The 22,168-nt window shown below is 46.7% G+C and overlaps 2 protein-coding genes across 4 annotated transcripts in view; both read right to left on the reverse strand.

Annotated features, from left to right (window-relative positions):
* Positions 1-61: 61 nt before the first annotated feature.
* tmem181 (transmembrane protein 181) lies at positions 62-6,948 on the reverse strand. Of its 2 annotated transcripts, none has more exons than XM_062467840.1 (17): positions 6,669-6,948; positions 5,118-5,221; positions 4,655-4,722; positions 4,274-4,364; positions 3,851-3,972; positions 3,574-3,690; positions 3,298-3,378; positions 3,097-3,196; positions 2,671-2,801; positions 2,483-2,574; positions 2,335-2,392; positions 2,089-2,191; positions 1,873-1,924; positions 1,688-1,770; positions 1,426-1,515; positions 1,271-1,337; positions 62-1,171 (listed from the first exon to the last, which is right to left on the reverse strand). In XM_062467840.1, the coding sequence occupies exons 1-17, from the start codon at positions 6,797-6,799 to the stop codon at positions 1,087-1,089; spliced, it is 1,575 nt and encodes a 524-aa protein (XP_062323824.1). In that variant the 5' UTR covers positions 6,800-6,948; the 3' UTR covers positions 62-1,086. The 2 variants fall into 2 exon arrangements, with proteins under 2 accessions (XP_062323824.1, XP_062323825.1); XM_062467841.1 differs by lacking the exon at positions 6,669-6,948 and adding an exon at positions 5,780-5,900.
* Positions 6,949-7,235: 287 nt separating this feature from the next.
* tulp4a (TUB like protein 4a) overlaps positions 7,236-22,168 on the reverse strand; it is a 27,277-nt gene continuing 12,344 nt past the window's right edge. Inside the window, exons 6-14 of one of the 2 annotated variants that reach the window (XM_062467218.1) lie at positions 19,134-19,241; positions 18,654-18,805; positions 18,056-18,280; positions 17,539-17,773; positions 15,766-15,910; positions 15,281-15,425; positions 15,037-15,130; positions 10,772-14,448; positions 7,236-10,579 (exon numbers count right to left, since the gene is read on the reverse strand). In XM_062467218.1, coding sequence (XP_062323202.1) covers positions 10,463-10,579; positions 10,772-14,448; positions 15,037-15,130; positions 15,281-15,425; positions 15,766-15,910; positions 17,539-17,773; positions 18,056-18,280; positions 18,654-18,805; positions 19,134-19,241 — 4,898 coding nt within the window. In that variant the 3' untranslated portion in view covers positions 7,236-10,462. Of the gene's footprint in view, positions 10,580-10,771; positions 14,449-15,036; positions 15,131-15,280; positions 15,453-15,765; positions 15,911-17,538; positions 17,774-18,055; positions 18,281-18,653; positions 18,806-19,133; positions 19,242-22,168 lie in introns of both variants that reach the window. The other variant, XM_062467217.1, reaches the window with a different exon arrangement.

Genomic DNA, 22,168 nt, shown 5'->3' on the forward strand with positions numbered 1-22,168 from the left:
ATAGGTTGGTTAGTGTGAGTGTAGGTTGGTTAGTGTGAGTGTAGATAGGTTGGTTAGAGAGTATAGATAATACAGTTCAGATTTAAAAATGAAGGAAGAACATAGTTCCACTTAATAAAAAGGCAGAACAGACTTGTTTGAAGAATTGGCATGAAGTAAATATGCAGGCCAACGGTTTCATACAAATAAGCACAAACAGTGAAGCATTCATGAGACAGTTCATTGGAATGATGTCCAAAGTCATTCGATTCTTTAAATGTTTCAGGAAAACGAAAGCTGATGACAACAATGAAAGCAAAAACAATACAATATCAAAAGCCATCACTGGGGCAAAGGTAAAGTACATTCCCACACATGGAGTGCAATCATAAAGCTGCTACAGGTATGTAAAGGTTGGCAAAGGAGAGGACATATGTAGCCATACCAACCCCACTTAAGGTACAATGTTACTATAGTAACATGGGTCACACTGGAAGTCCTCAGGGGGTGTCAACAAAATACTCTACAATTAACAACTGAACACATTAAATATGTGGATCAAGATATGTGCATGAGTCATAACAGTGGCAATCTAGATTTCTAGAAATACTCCCCTTAAAAATGGGCAAACAACACAAATACAAAGCACAGAAAGATATGATAGTGGTTTGACACAATTTCAAAACAAACTTTGATAACCTTTGATTTTCCCTATAAATAAAAAGATCCTATTATCATTATTGGCACTGTTCCCTTTACCACTGTTCATCTATATCAATTAGAAATAAGGAAATGCAAGTCATGAAAAAGGGTAGTTTTGATGTGGCTAAATGTAGTTTCCTTTTAAATTCCACCGAAAGTTTGGAACTATGAAATGCTACAAAAACATTGTCCGACCACACCTGCAGTCTTTTCCTTTCAGTGAAATTACATTCAAAAGACTTTCCAGTTTTCTATTTAAAAATATAGTTATGTACACTTACAGTATATCACTATTTGCATAACCTATGCAAACACTCCTTATTGAAATCGGGTGGTTTGTTAAATACTCCACCTGGCACCTCAAACACGACAGGAGAGCAAGTGATGCTCCAATCAGAGATCACATCAGTCAGTGTCGCTCTCATCCTGGTACTTGGCGGTTGCTTTGATGGCACGGCCATTTTGTAAAGGCATTTCCTCGTAGTCGCTCCTTCGTAAAAAAAAGAAAAATATTTAACAGAAAGACAAAGTGGAACATAGGAGATTGTACGCTGAAGGGTTAGGATGTTGTACAAACGAGATCACTCACCCATATATTACTTCATCATCAGAGTCATTAAGCATAGAGAAAGCGGGATTGTCCTTCAATTGGGAATCTGGGGGACAGATAACTAGTCATAATGCGATACATTTCTGGGAGAAATGACAATGCGTACACTTATATTTTCTCCTCGACTGACTTACCATAAAGAGCATTTTTAGAAGGGGAGTACACAAAAGCTAATGTGTATAAATAAAAGTTGAGCAGGCCGTAGAATGATAAGAATTCAGCTGGTATATCTGGAGTTAAGGAAATGTATGAAAATATAATATAACATGAATGACTTAATGTAAATGACTAAATGAATGTGTCTGTATTATGATATGGTTGAGGTTTTAAACTTTTTACTGAACACAACACTCACAACAGGTAAGACACATCCAATGCAGTCTTAGTAAAGGATATAGTTCTGGTAGTGGGTGGACAACTCTGCAACAAAGTTGTCTTGTAGAGCCTTGGAACCAAACCGGAGGTACAATATGACCATACTAGGGGAACAGAAAGGGTTAATGCATGGTGAGACAAGGTCATAGAAGACAAATAAAACAAACTTACAGACTGATGGATAGATACTTTATACAAATACATACCTTATCACAAGGACCACAAATGTCAGGGCAGTCAGAAACTTCAAGCGCAGATCTATTGCCAAAAAAATGAAGAAAATACATTTTGAGAAAAGTATTGTCTTCTAAAAACTCCACTAAGAACTTACATCAGCAGGAATAAACAGGTAACCCGCAGTGAAAGTTAGTGACGTGAAATGGTATGGTGGTTCTATAGAACCCATGTCAACAGTAGCCTACCTGTGTACGGCATGTTCTTGAGCTCAGAGCATGCTCGGACAATGAGGAAGATCAGGTACAGGATATACAGTGTCACCACAATCAGGAAGAAGATCTTCATTCCCTGCAAGGAAAACATAAACCTTTAATGAAGAGGGCGGACCAGCTCACAAAAAAACCCATGTGAAGAAAGTAAAAAAAAACAACATCCCATAACTTGCCAACTACATATGCTATTGAATAAATCCAAAGAAGAGTTCATTTTACCTGGAAGTTTGCTATGTCAACTTTGTACTGGTAGGTTGGGTCCTGGAGTTCATTGACTCTGTAAGTACAACAACATGGCATTTTAACACACTGATGAACACAGAGAGGTGGTAAATTCAACAGAGACATTGGCAGAGTCCAGACTTACGTCTGCCAAATTCCCAGTGTCACTGCAGAAAGCCACAGGAGGCCTACGATGACCAGCTTGGGCAAGTAGAACGTCAAACATTTCCTCTCACCCTAAACAAAATACATTTGATGAACCCAACATTTCAGAAAGGGGTTAATGGACCAACCACAAACATGGACAGGCTTTAGGTTGGAGGCTGGACTCACCTGAACCCTGATGCCATGGTAGACACAGAGCCAGAACAGTAACAGGGCACACAGGAAGAGGGCCTGGAAGAACGCGTCCAGGGTTCCTGGGAACCAGCTGTTCACCAGGAACGACAGAGGGAAAAATGGATCTGAAACCAACAAATCCACAGTCAGAACACAGGGATTAACCCAAAGACTTGGGCGTTTGTGCTAGGTGTCAGGCAGTTACTGTTACAAAGTACATTGAATATTATTTAGTAGTACAATACACACAGCAGATGGAAGGAAAACTAGCATCCAGTCAAAATCAAAGAAAACAAAGGCTTTATGTCAATCGACTACAGTACACTGTTGACTACACTGACTACATACACACTGACTACATAACTTGCATAGTATGGCAACTGAGAGACCCTGGATAAAGACAGAGAATGGGCTCATCACCATTGTACAGCAGAAGGAGAGGCAGCAGGATGGACATCCACTTCTGCTCAATGCCCCAGTCCCTCATGGAGAACTTCCTCAGTGAGTGGGCAAACATGCACTGGAACACACAACAGCACGTCAGCGCACACATGCATAGGAGGTACACGCCCAGATGCGTGTACTCACATGCACGTACACCCCCACACAGACATCCCTTACCGTCACCATGAAGGTCAAAACCACAAAGACGAAGCGGAACCAGATTTCCACTTGCGAGAACAAGGGATTATACATCTTCCACTGTGGGAGAGAGACAGAGAGAGACAGAGAGAGAGGGTGGGGGGAAGAGATCACTGTCACTCATCAGGTCCAACTTCAAAGCCCCTCTTTTCCTCAGATGAAACAGAGATAGACGGAACGCTGGGAGCGAGGGAGAGCGAGGGAGAGCGAGCGAGAGACAGGTCCAGTGTTTGATGGGTTGAGACAGCAGCTCACCATAAAGTTGACTTTGACGTCGTAGGTAACATTCTCTAGGCCTTTGAAGCTCACGTTAATCTGGTACTGGGTGTAGTTCAGGTAGCCCAGGTGGACCACAATGATCTCATCACACTTCTGCAAGAACACATATGCGGGGCAAAAAGCAAAAGATGATTGGAAATACTCATATTAATGGTTTAACTAATAAACAAAGAAAATATTAGCCCAGTGCTGTGTGGGTCAAAGTGTGACAGCCTGAATGATGACTGGATGGCTCATTGGGTTTGACACGTACAGCGCCACAGTGCAACGTGCGTGGTTTCTGATGCACGTTGTTACTGATGTGCATCACACTGGCGTCCTGCATCACTCCCTTCAGCTCCACGTTGATTTCAAAGTGCTGCTGGAAGTCCACCACTGACCAAGGAGCAAGCACACACAGGACACGGTGTTACACAGCTCCTCATGACACTGAAAAAGGAATATTTCGCTTGTCTCCTAGTCGATTGATACAATTCTAATGTGTTCTGTCAGCAGATGCTTATAGGCAAAGCAATGTACAAGGGGGTGGATTTGAACCTGCGACTCTTCCACTAAGTTAACCGCCCCCCCCCCCACCCCCCCTGTGAAACTTCATTTCCTCTATTTCATCTGTTGGCCAAAAAAAAAGGGTCTTAACTCCGAGCTCAAGCTAAAGTACTTTTTCCTCAGGTCTCACCATTGCTGTGTTCCACCTGCATCAGGCAGGTGAGCCACAGCTGCTGGTTGTAGGTGGTGAGGGGAGGAGACTTCAGGTGAAAGGGGCCAGTCTGAAAACAACAATTACACATCTTATCATGCAAGCTAAGCTCTGAGAACAGGAGAGTGAGATGCATGCAGCCACATCAAAAGGCATTTATCCTGTTTTACTGGGCACAGAAATGATGAAGAGACTGGAAAGTTATTTTTGGATAGGGCAAATAACTGATGCTAAAATTAGATTCAAACACATGCATTTTGTGCATAAGTGGCCGCAGCCGTGAAATCCATTACTGGAGTACAACAAACAAAGGTGCATTATTCCCTTTCTATGTTCCTTCTAACCCGTGGTTTTCCTTACCTTTATTGAATGGTTTTTTACAAGCAGTTCTTCGCCATTGCATTTGGTCTCTGCAATTATGCTTGGGCCTAAAATTGAAAGAAGAATGATTCAACAATGACACACAAAGAATGATCCCTGTGTACTCAGCAAGCTCCAAGGGACTTCTGTCCCTTTATTGAGGCTGTTAAGGTGCATTGTAAAAAGAAATCCCCTCAAACTGAAGTGTAATGTTACCCATAAGGAGCTTTCTGATGTGTGACGTTATTACCCTGAGGAATGTAGCAATATTTCTGCAAACTTTATCAGTCTGGAAGTTGTCTGTCAGCGGGTTTTGATTATATTGGCCAGATTAAATTTACATACCTACTCAAGTTTTACAGCCAAATTAGTCAATAGGGTTACAAAACAATTCAGTCTGTTTCTTGTCAACAAAGCAATTAGTGAAGCCTAAATTCGCTCAAAAAGATATTTCTTTCCATACCTTCAATACCGATGAAGACTGTGAGGCTAAAGCAGACCAAGAAGACCACGAACACAAGGACAAAATGTCTTTTGGAGAGGGTGTAGAGCCTCATAGGGGCCAACCTGTCACAAAGTTGATTGGCACAATGTCAGAATTGCACCTCTATCTTTCTTTCAAATTCTCTCTCTCTCACACACACACACACACACACACACACGCACACACACACACACACACACACACAAACACAGTTTTACATTTTTACTTGGGTATTGGGAGACCATTAGCTAGCTAAAAAGAAAAATTCGAATTTCAACTGCTGGAGGCTAAACTCTTTGCACCTTGCATTTCAGCCAGGTGTGGCCTGCTTGGCCTGTGTGCACTGGACAAGCAATGGAAGAAAACTGTAAAACCACGAGCCGACGCAACAACAGGTAACCAATCCTATGGTTGACTATTGAGTTAGCAGCAGCCCTGGAAAGGTAGCTGGTTGGCGAACCTAAACCTGGTATCGCTACTGTACCAACAGTTGCAGATCAGCCAGCGGTGCAGACTGAACATGGAACAGACACACAAGCAAGCAGCAGGCAGGGAAACCCAACCATTCGGCACATAACCGGACATATCAGAATAAAAGTAACATATCGTTGATGAAGACAGACTTGAAATGACTAACTTACAAATCCATGTCGTTGTTTTATCACCCTTGAAAGCGAGATAAAATAACAAATGTACAGAAAGAATCCACATCCGTATACATCAGACTCTGCGACAACTGGAATGCTACGTCATCGTGTGGGTAGGAAGCAAAGTCACGTGGTGTCGTAGGGGAAAGGGACACTGGGTCACAGTTCTTCCCGCATGATTGTATATCTTAGTGCAGTATTGTCTTATTTAAAACAAACAATAATGTAAAAAACTTTAATACGTACATAAAATCGTATACAATTTCGCATAACTAATAAGGTCAAATGGACAGGCTGCTCTTTATAGCACGAACCTATGCAGTTTTAGAGGGTTCGCCTCATCACACTTGTTGCCCTCTGTAGGCCTTAACCAATAAGGCATTTTCTATTGGTCGTGGAAACTCACACTAACAACCACAACCTATGTAAGACAAAGGCAATGTATCATTGCAATATTGGCAAAAAAGTGTTTCCTTTTGGTGTGTGGCTTACCCCCCCCCCCCCCCTCACCCCTCCCCCAAAATGACTAAATTAAACATGTACAGCTACAATGCATAACACTGCGGGGGTTCGTGGATCGACGTTGCATACAACCATTGACTGAGTGTTTATAATTGCCTATATTGTTTGTGTGTGTTTGGATGTTATGTATAATGTAGGCCTATGCACGCCTACGTGTCTAGAATGTAGACCATATTAATGTGTAATTTATGTATACATTTGCAGATGTAGCCTGTATTTTTGTAAATGTGTTGGTCGCGTGTTAGATTAAACACGCAGATTACATAATAAATAATGGTTGTTTAATACATCAAAATGGTTGTTTAATACATCGTGAATAACATACAATAAAATAGGTTTCATGTTAGGGTAACAGCCAAACCTGTAAAATCGATCGTCTCGATAAGGTGTCAAGTCTTCTTTTAATTCGTTGTAGGCTTCCTGTATCTTTTTACAGAAATATTTCAGCTCGCTATAGAGAGGGTTTTCTAAACCCGAGTAGTCGGTGTCCATCCTGCCGGTGTCTGGTGCCTGAAAATGGCGATGGGAAATAATCCGCACCCTTTAGAAAACAACACCGGTGTCTTTCTTTTGTGTTCTCTAGTTTAATTGAAAGTGCAGTCAAAGCTTTTTTGTTTGTGGAGGTCCAAAGAAAAAACCCACTAAAAACGAAGAGGGGGCGGAAGCGCACATACAAATACAGGGGTATGGGTCACGTGGATAAAAATCAGCACCAAGGATAGAGACAGCTCAGTGAACAGCGCTCGTGATGCAAGACAGTTCACTGCAGTAAGGCAGATGTGTTCAAACCAATAATATTGAATGTAGTAAATATTTTTTATAATGGTTTTATTGCCTGATTACTGAAGTGTCATGTGTAATGTGTAATGTTTCTGTGTTTCATTATTATCTGATGATCGTGTACAACGCACATCATTGACAAGATAAGTTCTCTGAAACAATGACATTTTATTCAAAAGATGCGTGACATATACAATTGTAAAATAATTTACATGGCATGCCTTACTACCGTTCACTATAAACATTCAGTCACCAAATCAGACTCCTTTTTTCAAGTTTTTTTTTTATTCCTAGATTTGTCTACGTCTACATGTACGAAGCACATTTCTTATCAAAAGAAAAGCCAAATCCTACAATGTCTATAATAGGTCACCTCATCAAAATCATTTAATGAACAAGCCTCACAACCAACAACCAGGCAGCATGTATTCAGTGATTTATGTGCACCCAGGTGGACTGTGATTTGTGACGAAATAACACATAATAAAGAGAAATGAACATGTCAGCATTGATCTTGTAGATTTTCATTGCATTATGATAACAAACAAAAGGATCATCATAACAGTAAAAAATGCATTTGCTTTCTGAAGGGGGATTGGTGGAAATGCACGCACTGACTGAAGATAATAGATAACACTGATGGGATCCATTGACCTCACAATTGAACACAGACACACTTTAACTTGACAGCTACATCCTAAACGACTACAATACCAACTACACTCAATAACTGGGCACTTACTCTTTTCCATCCAATGCAAACTCAATGACACAGAAAGTTTGTCTGGTCAAAATCAAATCACCTACCACACCCCACAAATGAGCTGTCAGTAACAAACCCATAGCAACACAAATAAATGTTCAGCAAAAGTCAAGTTATGTACAGCCTTTAGTTCAGGAAATAATCTCATATAAATAAAATGTACAGACAAGCAAAAGGGATGGTGATTACAGTTAATCTCCACATAACTTTGGGAAAAATTGTTATTAAAAATAAAAGAAGCCGGAAAAATATTTCCTTCGAAAATATTGCACAACTAGACTAACACAATACAAATGGGTCACTGATTCGAGCAAAATTCTTCCCATCTCTTATTCAAAAGTTTCGCTTTTGAATAAGAGTGCCAACTGTCATGCATCTTAGAAGCAGAAAAAAAAGCTTATAAAATCAAAGAAAAAAAATCTCATTGTTGTCAAGATGCATGTCTGGTCCGGAGTGATCTCTCTCCCTCTCTTGTTCGCAAGCTCAAAACACATGTACACTTAAACCTCTCCTCCCCTTTATATCATTATCATGTTTCTTACAATCGAGCTAATCTTTTGGCACACACTTCTGGGGTGGGCCTACACTTTTCATCAAATTAGGCCAAGATACCCTATTCTGATCCTTCTCAAATATACATTTGCAATGTAACGCTGGTGTAGTTCATTATGTAGGTAATTAAACCTAAAACGGATAATGCTGACAACAGGTTACATCATCAGCTGCAGCTCAAGCACCGCCCTGAACCTCCCATATTAGTCTCCATTTAAACAATGCTTTCATTTCAGATCGTTAAACCGCGGGGATATCAAACCGTTTGACGCTTTACCAGAGCTAATACTGAAATTGCATGAGTGATTCCGAATGGTTATCTGTTGCAGATGCATGTCAATGTCACACGACCGCTTTCCTCAACGTCTGAACACAGTGGAGAGGTATGTAAACTGCTGTCCCTCAAACTCCATCAGATGGTTTTACTCAACATTTACCAGTGATATGTTGCAGATATTTACATGACGTAAAAAAGAAAGAAAAAAAAAAAGGTATGAAATGGCATAGGTGAAAAATACAAAAATATTTCCTGTACCTTGCTTACATTACATTTAGTAGGGGGTGAAGAGCAGGGACTTTCACCACCCCTACCCACTGATTCACTTCACAGAAGTGACAGCACGTGACAAATCATTTCACGGCCCTTTATAAATACTTTACAAATGCACCCTCCCTTGCTCTCCTCCATCGGGTAGTCACTTATTGACCATGACAGGACATGAACATATGTCACACTGCTTTGTCACCAAAAAAGCAATTCTAGATCAATGACTCCCTCATGAGAGGAAGAGAGGAGGGAAGCATTTTAGTGTTATTAAAACAGGACATGATGTTGAGAGCAAGGCCAGGGATCAGATTGTTGAACCTTGACCCTCTATGACCTTTTCTTTGTGACCTATCACAATATCACAATGACAGAGAAATGGGAGATGTATCAAAGAGTACAGGATGTCGGTCACAGTTCCTTTGTTCACACCTCAGAGTCTAATTCTTCTAACTGTATTTGTTCAAAAATCAAACATTATTGAAATAGTAACCTGTCTCCCAACTAAAGCTGACACCTTGAAATCTACATAAACAAGGTCCTAAGTATGACATCATAATATTAATATGAACAACCAGTATTACACTAATAAAATTGAGAATAACGTATGACATATGCAATAGGAGGGAAAACAAATACATTGATAAATAAATCCATGTGTGAGCAACATCATTTTTTCTTTCCTTCAAATTTCAACTTTGTGAAACTTGGTCAAAGGAGTTCAGCTTACATCTCTTTTTTCCCCTTTGCTCCCAGAGTACTTAGCAACAGGAAACTCAAGACAATTTGCACCAGTGCTCCAACAACAAAATGCATATATTGAAGCCTCAATTCCAGCCAAGATAAATTTAGATTGTAACAAAATAAGAGAGCATCAAGAGAAAAGAGAGACAAGTCTTTTCTTCATCCATAAAGTTTGATCTTTAAGTTCAAGCCTAAGAGCAAAAAGCAGTCGAACAACGTTTTTCACTGAAGTTTCATACAGCAATGGATTTCAGTGCCCAGTAGTACCTGTGCGCTCTGGGAAAGATAGAAGGAAAGAGAAAAAGACAATAGCGACATCTTCAATCTCCAAAGATAGTTTTTTCAAGTATTACTGCCGCTCTTTTTCATGACCACACAGAGATGACGACTCTTATAGAGTCATCTGGAACTCAAACCGTTTGGTTGTCAGTTAAGTGTCCGCTAACCTCTATTAGCTTCCTTCAGCTAAAGCAGCATTTATATGCATGACGACTACAGAAATCAGAGATCTTCGACCCAGAGGGCGTTCTGTAAGACCACTGCCTCCCTGACATGGCAGACTATTAAGCCCCTCCTTGGCACCTGCAAGCTTATTGCACCCTCTGGTGGCAGCATTGTGCAGTGCAGTACTGCCTATTTCATTTCCCCGTCTGCAATCCAGGGTTTGATTTCAGTCTCTTCTTCTTCAAAAAAGAACAGTAACTTCAACTTAAATAACCATGTCGCTCCAGCAGATGAGTTGTAGGATTCAGGACAAGGGGGGCGGGACCACTCATTTCAGGCGCTGAGTGACATTGGCCAGAGCCACTGCAAAGGCTTGCACAGCAGAGAATGGGTACTGGAAGTCTAGGATGTAGGCGTTGCCGTCAATCCTGCCAAACTGCATCACCTGGACACAAACGAAAAAACAATTGGTGATTCAGTTCAAACAATATCTGGATTACCTCAAATACAACTGTGCTGTTTGATTGTATGCTGACTTACTGATCTCTCTGTAAACAGTGTTTTCTATTCCTTGCCTTTCCAAATATTTTTCAACATATCTTTATTCTAACTACCCAGCCAGGTTGAACCTCCTTACCTGTCTGCCCTCCAGCTCGATCTGGAAGTTCTTGGCTGACTCCTGGGTGACGCGGCCTCCAAAGTCAAGCTGGTACACCTGGGTGGCCTCGTTCCACAGAGGCTGCTTATTGGCCATGACGTAGACGAATCCCTGGCTTCCCAGTCCCCGGTCCTCCTTCTCATTGGCCTTGCGGCATTTGATCTCATCCAGCTCGCTGCCCGCGCGGAGGCTCCTCTTGCTCTTCCAGCCCTTCTTGCTGCTCTGGCACTGGTTGAGCAGCTCGTCCCCGCTGATGAAGAGCTCGGGCTCGCTCTCGGAGCTGTCCTGGAACTCGCTGGTAGTGGTGGAGGCCTTGCTCAGCTTCTTGGCCTTGAGCTGCTGCTCCTTCTGGCCCTTGAGCTTCTTCTTGTCCCTGCCGCCCAGCCTGGGGCTGGAGATGAGAGAGTTGAAGTCCCCCAGAGCCCTGCCCTCCTTCTTCGACTTGCCTCCCTCTGCCAGCGGAGGGACGTTGGCCTCCTCTGCCCGCCCGTCCGGCCGCTTGCGGTTCTTCTTGCTGAACTTGTCGACGGCTCGCTGGGGCACGGGGCTCTCCGTGAGGGAGAGGACCTCCTGGAAGCCGGCCTCCCCGGCCTCCGCAATGGCTGAACCCTCCTGCTGGCCGCCGTGACTCTGCAGCTCCGCTGGGGGTGGAGGTGGGGGAGGCGGGGGAGGAGGAGGGGGCGAGAGGAGGGACTTGTCCACCGCCATGTGGGAGGATTTGGGGGGCAGGGGCACAGCTGGGCTGGGCATGGGGGGGCAGGGGTTGTAGGTGCCCCATGGTGTGTGGAGGGTGATGGGGGGAACGGGAAGCCCGGTGCAGGAGCTGCCTCCTGGGTACATGGGTGGCAAAGGGCAGCAAGATAGGTTGGCCAGGCTGGGAGGGTAACCAGGGGGTAGGACCAGTGTGGCATCTTGCTGGGAGAAGGGAACTGTTGCTACCAACTCCTTTGGGGAGCATGGGCGCGGTGAGCCCGGCATGGGCTGGAGCTGGGGTCCATTAAAGGTGGTGCCTGGAGGGTACTGGAGGGAGATCTGGTAGCCTGCAGCGGCCGCTGCAGCCTGGAAGGAGGCTGCGCTGGGACTGGTGGGGGACTTGGGGGAAAGGACGAAGGGCAGCCTGGACACGTCGAGGTGCTGGGTGGGGCTGAGGATGAGCGGGGGCGGTTTGTGGGGTCCCTGGGGCCCGGCAGAGGGCAGGGTGGCGGTCCGTTCCTGAGGCACCCACACTTCCTCTGTGGCAGCCGGGTCCCACTGATACGGCGGCGGGCGCTTCATGGTCAGTCCCGACACGTCGGCGCCCCCTAGAGCCAGGTGCCTCAGCGACTGACTTAGAGCCTCGTCCTCGGTGAAGGCGGAGTTGACGTAGTCGGCCCTGTCTCTGTTCCCCCCTCCTCCTCCTCCACTCCCGTTCCCATCCAGGGCGCTCAGCAGGTTGTAGGAGGACTGGGAGGCCAGCGGGGAGGCGCTGTTGGAGTGGACGATCACCGTGCTGTGCAGGGCTCCGTTCCCCGGAGGGAAGTCCTGTCTGATGATGGTTCCCCCAGCTATCCCGTTGCTGCTCCCCGGCGCACTCCCACCCCCATTTCCTCCACCGTTACTGCTGCACTGGCTGCAGGTGTAGAGGGCAGTGGGCACCCTCTGCTGGTAGGAGGCTGCCAGCGCATTACCAGCTTTGGCCTTCGGGGGCAGTGTTCTCTGAGGGTCCAGCATCTGGGAGACTTTAAGCGCAGCTTCTCGGCTGTTCCTCCTGAGCGTGGCGTGGATCAGACTGCTGTCCAGCCTTTGGCCGGGGCTCCGCCCACCGCCGTTGCTCTGGTTGGCTGTGTCGGGGTACGGGGGCGGGTCTCCGCTGGGGATGGAGTAACGAGGTACGGTGAGTCTGTTGAGGGTGGCCGAGGCGTAGGGCAACTGGATCTTTTTCCCATCGCCTGAGGAGGATGACGATGAGGATGTGACCCTGAGGGTGGCTGAACTGCCGGGGCCTTGCAGCGTGTACACGTTCTGGTTGCAGACGAGGCGCGTCCGAGGGCGGCACACCTCCTCGACATTCCCGCTGCTATCGAAAGTGGTGATGCGTTCGTACCCCAGGGGAGTCGGGTATTGCGCCGCCTGCTGGCCTGGAGGATACAGGGAAAACTCGCCCTTCTTCAGGCACAGCTCCCCCGGAGGTGGGGTGCCGCCGGCGTTGCCCCCTGGTGTCCCGGAGGAGGCGGCGGACGCCACGGCGGCGGCGGCCGCAGAGGCGGCGGCGGCTGCAGCTACCGCGGCGGCGACGGTCCCGGGGTACGGGGGCGGGGGGTTCATCTTACTGAGCTCCAGCGGGGCGCTGAACACCACCGTGTCCCCTTCCGCCAGCTGTGGCACCGAGCGCGTGGGCTTCATCTTCAGCAGGTGCTCGTGCTCCGCGGCGACCAGCCGCTCTGGCCCCAGGTCAGCCTGAGGAGGGTGAGGGATCTGGATCTGCAGAGCACCCTGCTGGAGCTGGTGGACCGTGGCGCCCGAGCCCGGGCCTGCCGACAGGGAGGGGACAGGGGTCGAGAGCTGGTGCTGCTGCATCTGATGGTGCTGCTGCTGTTGCTGCTGCACCTGATGGTGCTGCTGCTGCTGTTGCTGTTGTTGTATTTGCTGTTGATGTTGCAGCTGTTGCTGCTGTTGATGTTGATGCTGCTGCTGCTGTATCTGCTGCTGCTGCTGCAGCTGCTGCTGGATCTGTTGGTGCTGCTGTTGCATCTGCTGCTGCTGGAGCTGCTGTTGGAGATGGTGTTGGTGCTGCAGCTGCTGTTGGTGCTGCTGTTGGATCTGCTGCTGCTGCTGCTGCATGTGTTGGATCTGCTGTTGGATGTGCTGCTGCTGCTGCTGCAGTTGCTGCTGCTGCATCTGTTGTTGTTGGAGCTGTTGTTGGTGTTGCTGTTGGAGCTGTTGTTGGTGTTGCTGTTGGAGTTGCTGTTGGTGTTGCTGTTGGAGTTGCTGTTGGTGTTGCTGTTGGAGTTGTTGTTGGTGCTGTTGGAGTTGCTGGTGCTGATGATGTTGCTGTTGTTGGTGTTGTTGGTGCGGTTGTTGGTGTTGTTGTTGTTGGTGTTGATGTTGGTGATGCTGCTGAATTTGTTGTTGTTGGTGCTGCAGTTGCTGCTGATGATGTTGCTGCTGTTGTTGCTGATGACTTTGTTGCTGTGGGTGATATGAGGGCGGGGGTCCCACTAGAAGTCGGCTCATCTCCAACCCTCCAAAGATCACCTGCCCAGGACTTGAGTACCTGGTAGGGACTGAATACTGGGCGGTCAAGATGGTGTCCTGACCCTGGTCCGCCCCCCCACCACCACCAGAGGCTCCGGCGGAGGTGGCCGTGGGATTGGACAGTACGTCCAGTTGGACATTCTGATTGGCAAGAAGGGACTGGACCAGGCCGATGCTCTGGGTAGGGGACATGGCCTGGGCAGGGCTGTGGATGGGTGCGATTGGGATGTTAACGGTGCATGGCGGGTTGTCGTCGGAGACCCCAGAGGGCCCTGTGACAGGAAGGTCATCCTCGTCCTCACTGAAGACGTTGGGGCTGAAGACAGGCAGGTTGATGTAGTCTATGGAGATCTTCCTCACCTCCGGCAGGTATATGGTCATCTGCCTGGGCTGCAGGTGCAGTAGACTGGTCTTGTAGATGACTGGAGAAGAAAGTGACATTGAAGTAACTGTGATCCATGAGTAAAAACTTAAATATGTTGTGTTAGGGCTGCACAATTAATCAAATTTTAAATCACAAATTTTAATCACAATTTTGGCTTCCCACAATCAAATTTGCGTGATCGAGCGATATTTAAAATGCGTCATTCCGTTCGCAGAACCCTCCATATTAAAGTTTCTTTTTTTTTGCTTCCGAGAATAAATTTACACAATGGAAAATAGTGCCCTGTTTTTTTTGCCAGTTTTGTGCCAGTTTTGCTACATTTTCTTTTTTGTTTTATTTATTCTTTAAGGAGATGCACTGCATTCGGTGAATAAGAGGACCTATTTTATGTTGATGCACATATTTGTACATTTGCAGGAATGTGCCACAATATGCATGTGAAAGCAGTTATAATTAGCCTATGTGACAATAAAATGTGTTTAGGTTAAAATCAACAAATAATCGTGATAATTATATCAAGATTGATCAAAATAATCGTGATTAGCATTTTGGCCATAATCGTGCAGCCCTATGTTGTGTAATGCATATCTAGCATTGATACAAATACATTCTGCAAGGTAGTTACCTGCACCAAGATTTGTGGGCAAGAAGGTGGCAAGCCCCACAATCTTAAACTTGGTTCCCCAAATATTGGAAGTGACCTGAGCAAGGTAATTATGCTGCAAAAGACAAAACAAAAACATACCTTACAAAATATTCTAAATATTTAATGAAACCAATTATTCACAGAAATAGGAAGTGGTCACATTATGAATCAATTATGAAACCATATCGACCAATCCAATTCACTGGCTGATTTGGCTAACCACCTGTGTGATGTCATCCAGGGGGAACTCTCTCCGGGTGAGACTAGGAGAACCGATGGAGGGCTTGCGGATGGGTAACCGTGGTGACCTGGAGATCTCCTGAGTAGTGCGAGAGAGCTTGGGCGACTTGCGGGGGTCGATGTTAATCCTGTTGGTAAAGGGACAGACTAAGTCTCTACAGAGAAGGTAACACACGAAGAGAGAAGGTTTAGGCATGCGGTGAAATCAGATCAAAACAAAGCAGTGAAGCCCAATATTCCCTCCTTATTGCAAAGACACTTGAATTAAGCATTGGAGAAAGCACAATATCCATGTTATGACAGGACATGGGCTTTCAAAATATATTGTTACTTAAAAAATCTTGCGTCAAAAATAAAGGAAAAGGACACCAAAGTGGTGAGTACACCATGCATTAAGAAAAGTTAAAAGAATCAGAGCAAATCATTATAATGTATTTGATCCGAACACACAGAGGGGTGAGTCTCTACCTGGGAAGCTTGGGGGACTTGCTCCCTCGGGATATCTTGGGGGACTTCTTGCCCACCCAGTCATCACTCAGCTCGATGTCGCTGGAGTCTGAGCAGTTACAGCTGTCAATCATGGAGGAGATGAGACTGTTGCCGTACACTTCATCTGGAGAGCGGGAGAGAGAGAGAGAAGAGGAGGTGGAGGAAAGAGAGAGAAAAGAAGATGAACGAGCGAAAGTTGAGGGAGGTAAATAGGGGTCGACCAATTATAGGCGCCGCTATTAAGCATTTTTATGGTTATCAGTATCGGGCATTTTCAAAACCGATTTGCCAATAATTTTTTTGCTTCCTGCACCACAACCTGGTGCTGCTGGATTGGGACTACTAATTGTAACCTATTTTATTAGCTTATAAAACTTCAGGGAACTATTACATTTATTTTCCATTATTTGTTCATTTGTTGCTTGTTGTGGTTTAAATTTACTTCTTTAAGTTTTATAAAATGTTTACAGAATCCTGGACTTTTTATGTTGTTGTTGTTATTATTAATATTAATGTTGTTATTATTAACAGTTCTCAGAATTAAAGATATGGTTAAAATAATTTAAAGAGAGTCTTTGTCAGATGCCTTTTTATTCTTAATTTTGATTTTTACACTAGACATATATATCGGTTCAAAATATCGGTTATCGGTCTACCTGATCTGAAATAATCGGTATCGGCATCGGTCCTGAAAAACGCATATCGGTCAAACCCTAGAGGTAAAGCGTGCTGAATGTGATGTTTCCTCATGTGATGTTTCCTCACAGTCCTCGTCCACACAGCCAGTAGAGTGCACACCCAACCAGGTACTTAGACTATGCGAACTTCTAACTTCCCGTCATTAACATTTAGACCGATTCATTCGCAAACTCTCCTCTCAGAGTAACTTTCTCTCCTCCTTCGTCCCTCTCATTCATGTCATCCATGAACCGCAGAATACACCCTCATCTGGGTCGAGCTCATTTATTTAATGGGCTTTAAATTCAGAATGGGGCTGCATGCATTTCATGGCTGGCTTCATTTATCACTGTGTGGGGTGTGTGTGTGGTATGAGTGTGTGCGCGTGGTGTGTGTGTGTGGGGGGGACTGAGGGCATTGCTGATTTATGGCTGGCCCAGGGGCCATCAGAGTCCCCATTAAGGAGCTTTTAATTAACACAGACCTGCTCGGCCCCTATGCATCCCAGACACATACACACACTTACTTTCAACCCTCAACTTGACAAACACAATCACTTTCTCAATGCCAACCAACACTGGATAACTGTCCTGTATCAGTCATCCAATTCTTCCAGGGAACCTGGTTACAAGCCTGATGCCCTCCTAACACATGACAGATAGAGATAAAAGATCACCACAAAATGCTATAACTTATAATCAAGACGACAGCTTGGTATCCATTTCACTACCACAACCTTTATGTTGAGGACATTCTGAAGGGACGGCCATATCGGGCCCTGGAAGGGCAGAAGCCTATTAAGTCTGGATTGTGAAAGTCACAGCAGGGAGGAATTCTAATGCACGGCCGTGTTCTCCGAAAGAGATTCCTCCTGTGCGATGTCATATGAGGATGAGGGGCACTTCGCTGTGTGCATGGCTTAGAAGAGGAAAACACACAGGTCCGAACTGGCGGACTTATAGAAGAGCCGGTCTTGTATGTATAACATGTATAACTTTGAGGGGGGGGAAAAAATCATACTGAATCAACCCTAATGATGAGAGATTCTCCTCCATCTCCCCCCCCGCCACTCACCAGCCTTCCCGTCCGTTTTGGGGTCCATGATGACAAACTCAGGCCGCAGCTTGCTGATGCGCCGTCCCTTGAGGATGGGCACCAGGCCGCCTAGGTATTCCAGGTAGAGCGTGTAGCAGGGCCCGCCCACCTCAGGGTTGTCCTCCGTGCGCTTCATGGTGCAGTGCAGGCGCTCGTTCCCCACCGTCGGGTAGCTGACGAAGTCGCGCATGTTGTTGGGGTCCGGGATGGGGGGCTGGAGAGAGGGAGATGGAGAGATAGAGAGATATAGACGGAGAGGAAGAAAGAGAGAGATGTGAGAGAAAGCAGAGTGACAGATGGACGCAAACTAGGTAAGAACATTCACGCGTAAAGCGACACCTCGGATCCCGAAACGACATCACATCCTGTTCATGGAACGTGCGTGCTAGAGCCCTGCCTCTTGGAGCTGCTAAGCTCGGCACAGAAATAGTGCCCCCCCCCCCCCCCCCCCCCCCGCCCGAGACACCCGGCCAACGGCCGAGAACCCCGACTTCACCTTGATGGTGGCGGCGAAGGCGGTGGTGACGTAGGAGCCCAGGCGCGAGGGCATGGTGAGCTTGGCCACGTCCTTCTCCTCCCTCAGCGCCGTGGCGATGCCCTGCTGGCACAGCAGCTGCAGGCCGGCCACGCGGTGCTCCACGCGCACCACGTAGAGCGCCGGCCCCGACGCCAGGAACAGGCGCGTGTCCCGGTGGCCCCAGCACAGCGTGGTGATGGGACGCTGGGGGAGGGAGGGGAGGGGGGAAACAGAGGGAAAGAGAGGAGATGGGGGGGGGGGGGGGGGGGGAAGAGAAATAATGCTGATCATCACCATTTTTTTATATTGTAAATTATTTGGCTACTTTATATTAAATTTGATATTTTTTATTAGTATTAGTTAGACTTGTACCTTTAGTATAGTTAGACCACATATTTAAGTTTTAAGATTCCTATATGTTTAATGTATGCACCTTCCTGCCAAAGTAAATTCCTTGTCTGTGCAAACATTCATGGCGAATGAAACCCTTTTCTGATTCTGATTCATAGTGATCCGGGACAAACCACAAACTGACGGATGCGTTTGCGTGTCTGCGTGGGCGTTCCCGGCAGCTCACCTGGGTGGGCGTGTCCAGCGTGTAGATGTGCTCTCCACGGACGTTGTAAAACTTGACGACGGCGTTCCGGGTGCAGTCGGGTGGGGGGGCGGATCTTTCCATCCCCGCCACGGCCAGCAGGTCGCCCTGAGAACACCACTGGACCACCACATCTAGGGAGAGACAAGAGGCAGGTCAGAACACACACACACACACACACACACACACACACAACACACACACACACACACACAACACACACACACACACAACACACACACACACACACACACACACACACACACAACACACACACACACACAACACACACACACACACACAACACACACACACACACACACACACACACAACACACACACACACACACACAGTGACACGAGCCGGAGAAGAACGAGTAGACAGAAGAAGGGGAGAGAAAAAGGCAAAGGAGAATGAATGCGCACACACACATGCGCACACGCGCACACACACTAGTGTACCTTTAAGGCTGGTGTGGATGAGAGTGGGAGAGAGGTCGTCATAGTTGTTCATCAAGCTGATGTCTCCGGAAGTGAAGCTGACCGTCAACAGGGGCTTCAGGCTGTGCACTGAGACCAACAACAACAACATGATTGGTTAGAACAATAATTTACCACGACGAGCACCACGGCATGTACAAGATGGACCACGGCGACCACATTAGACGCGTCACGGCTACAAATTGACAGAAGCAGCCCACCACAAAAGGCAGGTTACAAATCACAGGTCAACCCGGTCAATCGTAAATCTATTAAGACCGCTTAACGGCTGCAGTCCCAACACAAAGAAGAGAGTAACAACCTGAGCAGGAAAGTCATCTTTCTGTGGTTTGATGAAATTCACATACATTGATTATTTGAAGGAAATTGATGGGTCACATAGAAGATAGAGACCACATGAAAGGATAGTAGGTTGGATCAATATGCATTTCCAGTGTGGGCCATAAATATAGATGGGAAGTAACTGTGTGTGTGTGTGTGTGTGTGTGTGTGTGTGTGTGTGTGTGTGTGTGTGTGTGCGTGTGTGTGTGTGAGATGAGAGGGGGACAAGGACATTTCAGTATCTTTGGCAGCTGGTTTAAGTGATTTATCTTTAGTAGGTGGTGAGTGCTTCTCTTCAAATACACAAACACACACAGCCTTCACCTTGCTTCCATCCATCTCCTCTACTGGTGCAAACAAGTGCGCTGGTGTTCCACTGCTATTAATAGCGACACAGAGACACGGTCACCTTTACTGTTCACTATTTCAACTTGAGCTCCTTTTTGAGGACGTCCTAGAAAGGGACCATGGACAATTAGCACAAGCATGTTGTGCTTCACCTAGATGTAGTGCTGGCAAAAAGAGAGTCCCTTGCACTCAATCCCACATGAGCATGAGAATGTTTGCTGTGTTGTGTTCTGAAGTGTTGCGTTGCATGTAGTGCATTCTAACATCATCATTTATGTTGGTGGAGTCTTGGCAGCCAGACAGAATGGTAGAGAGTCTGGACATCTCCCGACTAGCCCTATGGCCATGGAGGTGGAGAGAGCAAGAGAGAGAGGGATAGAAAAAGAGAGAAAGCAAGTGGGAGAGAGAGAGAGAGAGAGAGAGAGAGAGAGAGAGGGGGGGGGGGAGAAAGAGAGAGAGGAGTGAGAGAAGGAAAGCGAGAGAGATAGCTACGGAGATCATTTTCCAGGGGCCAATCAATTACTATCGACTCGTTTAATTAGTGAATTAGGGCATCATCAGTGTTCCAGCAAAGGCAAGCACTTTGGATCTTTACAACACGGCTGCGCTGTAAAACATCACTGGGGTGGGGGGTGGGGGGGGTCATTGATGCAACCGTAGCAACAGAAGGAGAAATAAACGAAAGGCAGAGAGAGAGAGAGAGAGAGAGAGAGAGAGAGAGAGAGAGAGAGAGAGAGAGAGAGAGAGAGAGAGAGAGAGAGAGGACCCATAAACACCAAACCCTCCCCCACTGACTGGGAAACCACTGAGGTGGGCCGACCGCTGTTCCCCAAGCCGCATGCCCCGCGAGCCTGCAGGAAGGCGTGTTCTACCCGGACACTGAGGGGTGGAATAGAGCCATTAGCGAGCCTCGCTAGCAGCTGTGTGTGTTGGAGTTAACTGGGGCATCAAATTACTTTGGAATCAAACATCCCGCTGGGATGAGGAGCGGAACAGAGGGCGAGGTGTGTTTTCTTCCTGGTCATTTCTGAGGGGCACGATGTGGGTTGGCGTGAAGGGAGTTAGAATAAAGGCCAGGTCTTAACGCCATTCAGGACAGTGGTTTATTATTTAGGGCCCGTCAACCATGTGGCTGGAGAATGTACCCATGTTGAAGAAGGTACGTATCATCCATGGTGGAGACCGTTCCCATGCGTCCTGTTTGTTTCCAGTAATAGCAGCCAACTGTCAACCACCTGGACATCAAGGAAACCAGGTGGTGTTTATAAGCATGTGTTTTATTGCTCAAGTTTCCGTAGATAAAGACCTAGCTGGCAATCATCATGATCGCATCAGTAACAGTGTTTGTGTGTGCGTGTGTGTGCATTAGTGTGTGTGTGTGTGTGCATTAGCGTGTGTGTCGCAGACCCAGGGGTCCGGTGACGTGTGCCTCAGCCTGTGTGACAGCTGCTGTTGTTACGACGACAGCCCCGCCCAGCCCCAACCACTGTCCCCCTGCAGCAAGTCAGCAATCAGGACTTCCTGTGGCAAAGTCGGACCAATGTCACACACGTCCGCCCGACAACGTCCTCTCCTCCTGCGCTGCGCTATTCCCCCAATCACCTACCCCCCTTTTCCACGCTTCTCCGTCCGTTTTTACACACTCTTTAGATTTCAGTGGCCATCGGAGGCCCCATCTCAGTGTGCATGTGTTCAGTGGCCCCCTCCCTCCATTATCTGTGGTTGAGTCAGGAGTTATCACGCTAGCCTGTCAAGAGAGCGTCGCCAGTCACAAGTACGTGAGGAACTCAGCGTCTTTTAGCAGATGTATGGGGGGGGGAGAGCGAATGCTTTTACGTGGCACATGAAAGGTAAAAATGCGAAGATTTCGATTTTTCGAACGCAGTCTGAATGTACAGCACGCCGTGGACTTAAATAGCGGGTAACATTCAAATAACTTTCAGTTGAGACCTTCAGGAGAAAGACTATTGGCCACAGACACACTCTCTTTACTCTTCTCAAAACAGGTCACCAGAGGAAAAGAGCGGAGAGGGAGACAGAGATGAGCGAGAGAGATAGAGAGAGCGAGAGCGAGAGCGAGAGCGAGAGCGAGAGAGAGAGAGAGAGAGAGAGAGAGAGAGAGAGAGAGAGAGAGAGAGAGAGAGAGAGAGAGAGAGAGGGGAAACGGAGGAGGAGAGGACAGATGGCCACACATCTGCCTTCATCTCCATCCGTGGAATGGAAGCAGCTGTTCTCTGGTGTTCCGTTTCCAGAACATACCATCTCCTACTGTAACCTCCATCTAACACAGATTAAAACTGTGTTGCTGATTTAATCATTGTTCTCAA

Source organism: Osmerus eperlanus, chromosome 8 (genome assembly GCF_963692335.1).
Source record: "Osmerus eperlanus chromosome 8, fOsmEpe2.1, whole genome shotgun sequence".
Lineage (NCBI taxonomy): Eukaryota > Metazoa > Chordata > Actinopteri > Osmeriformes > Osmeridae > Osmerus > Osmerus eperlanus.

Excerpts from the sequence above, each read along its gene's own strand:
- tmem181 (XM_062467840.1), bottom strand. The coding sequence starts at position 6,799 with ATGGACACCGACTACTCGGGTTTAGAAAACCCTCTCTATAGCGAGCTG. Across the intron at positions 5,222-6,668 it reads CGAGACGATCGATTTTACAG|GTTGGCCCCTATGAGGCTCT; the intron begins GTTTGGCTGTTA and ends ACTTTGTGACAG. Across the intron at positions 4,723-5,117 it reads AGTCTTCATCGGTATTGAAG|GCCCAAGCATAATTGCAGAG; the intron begins GTATGGAAAGAA and ends TTTCAATTTTAG.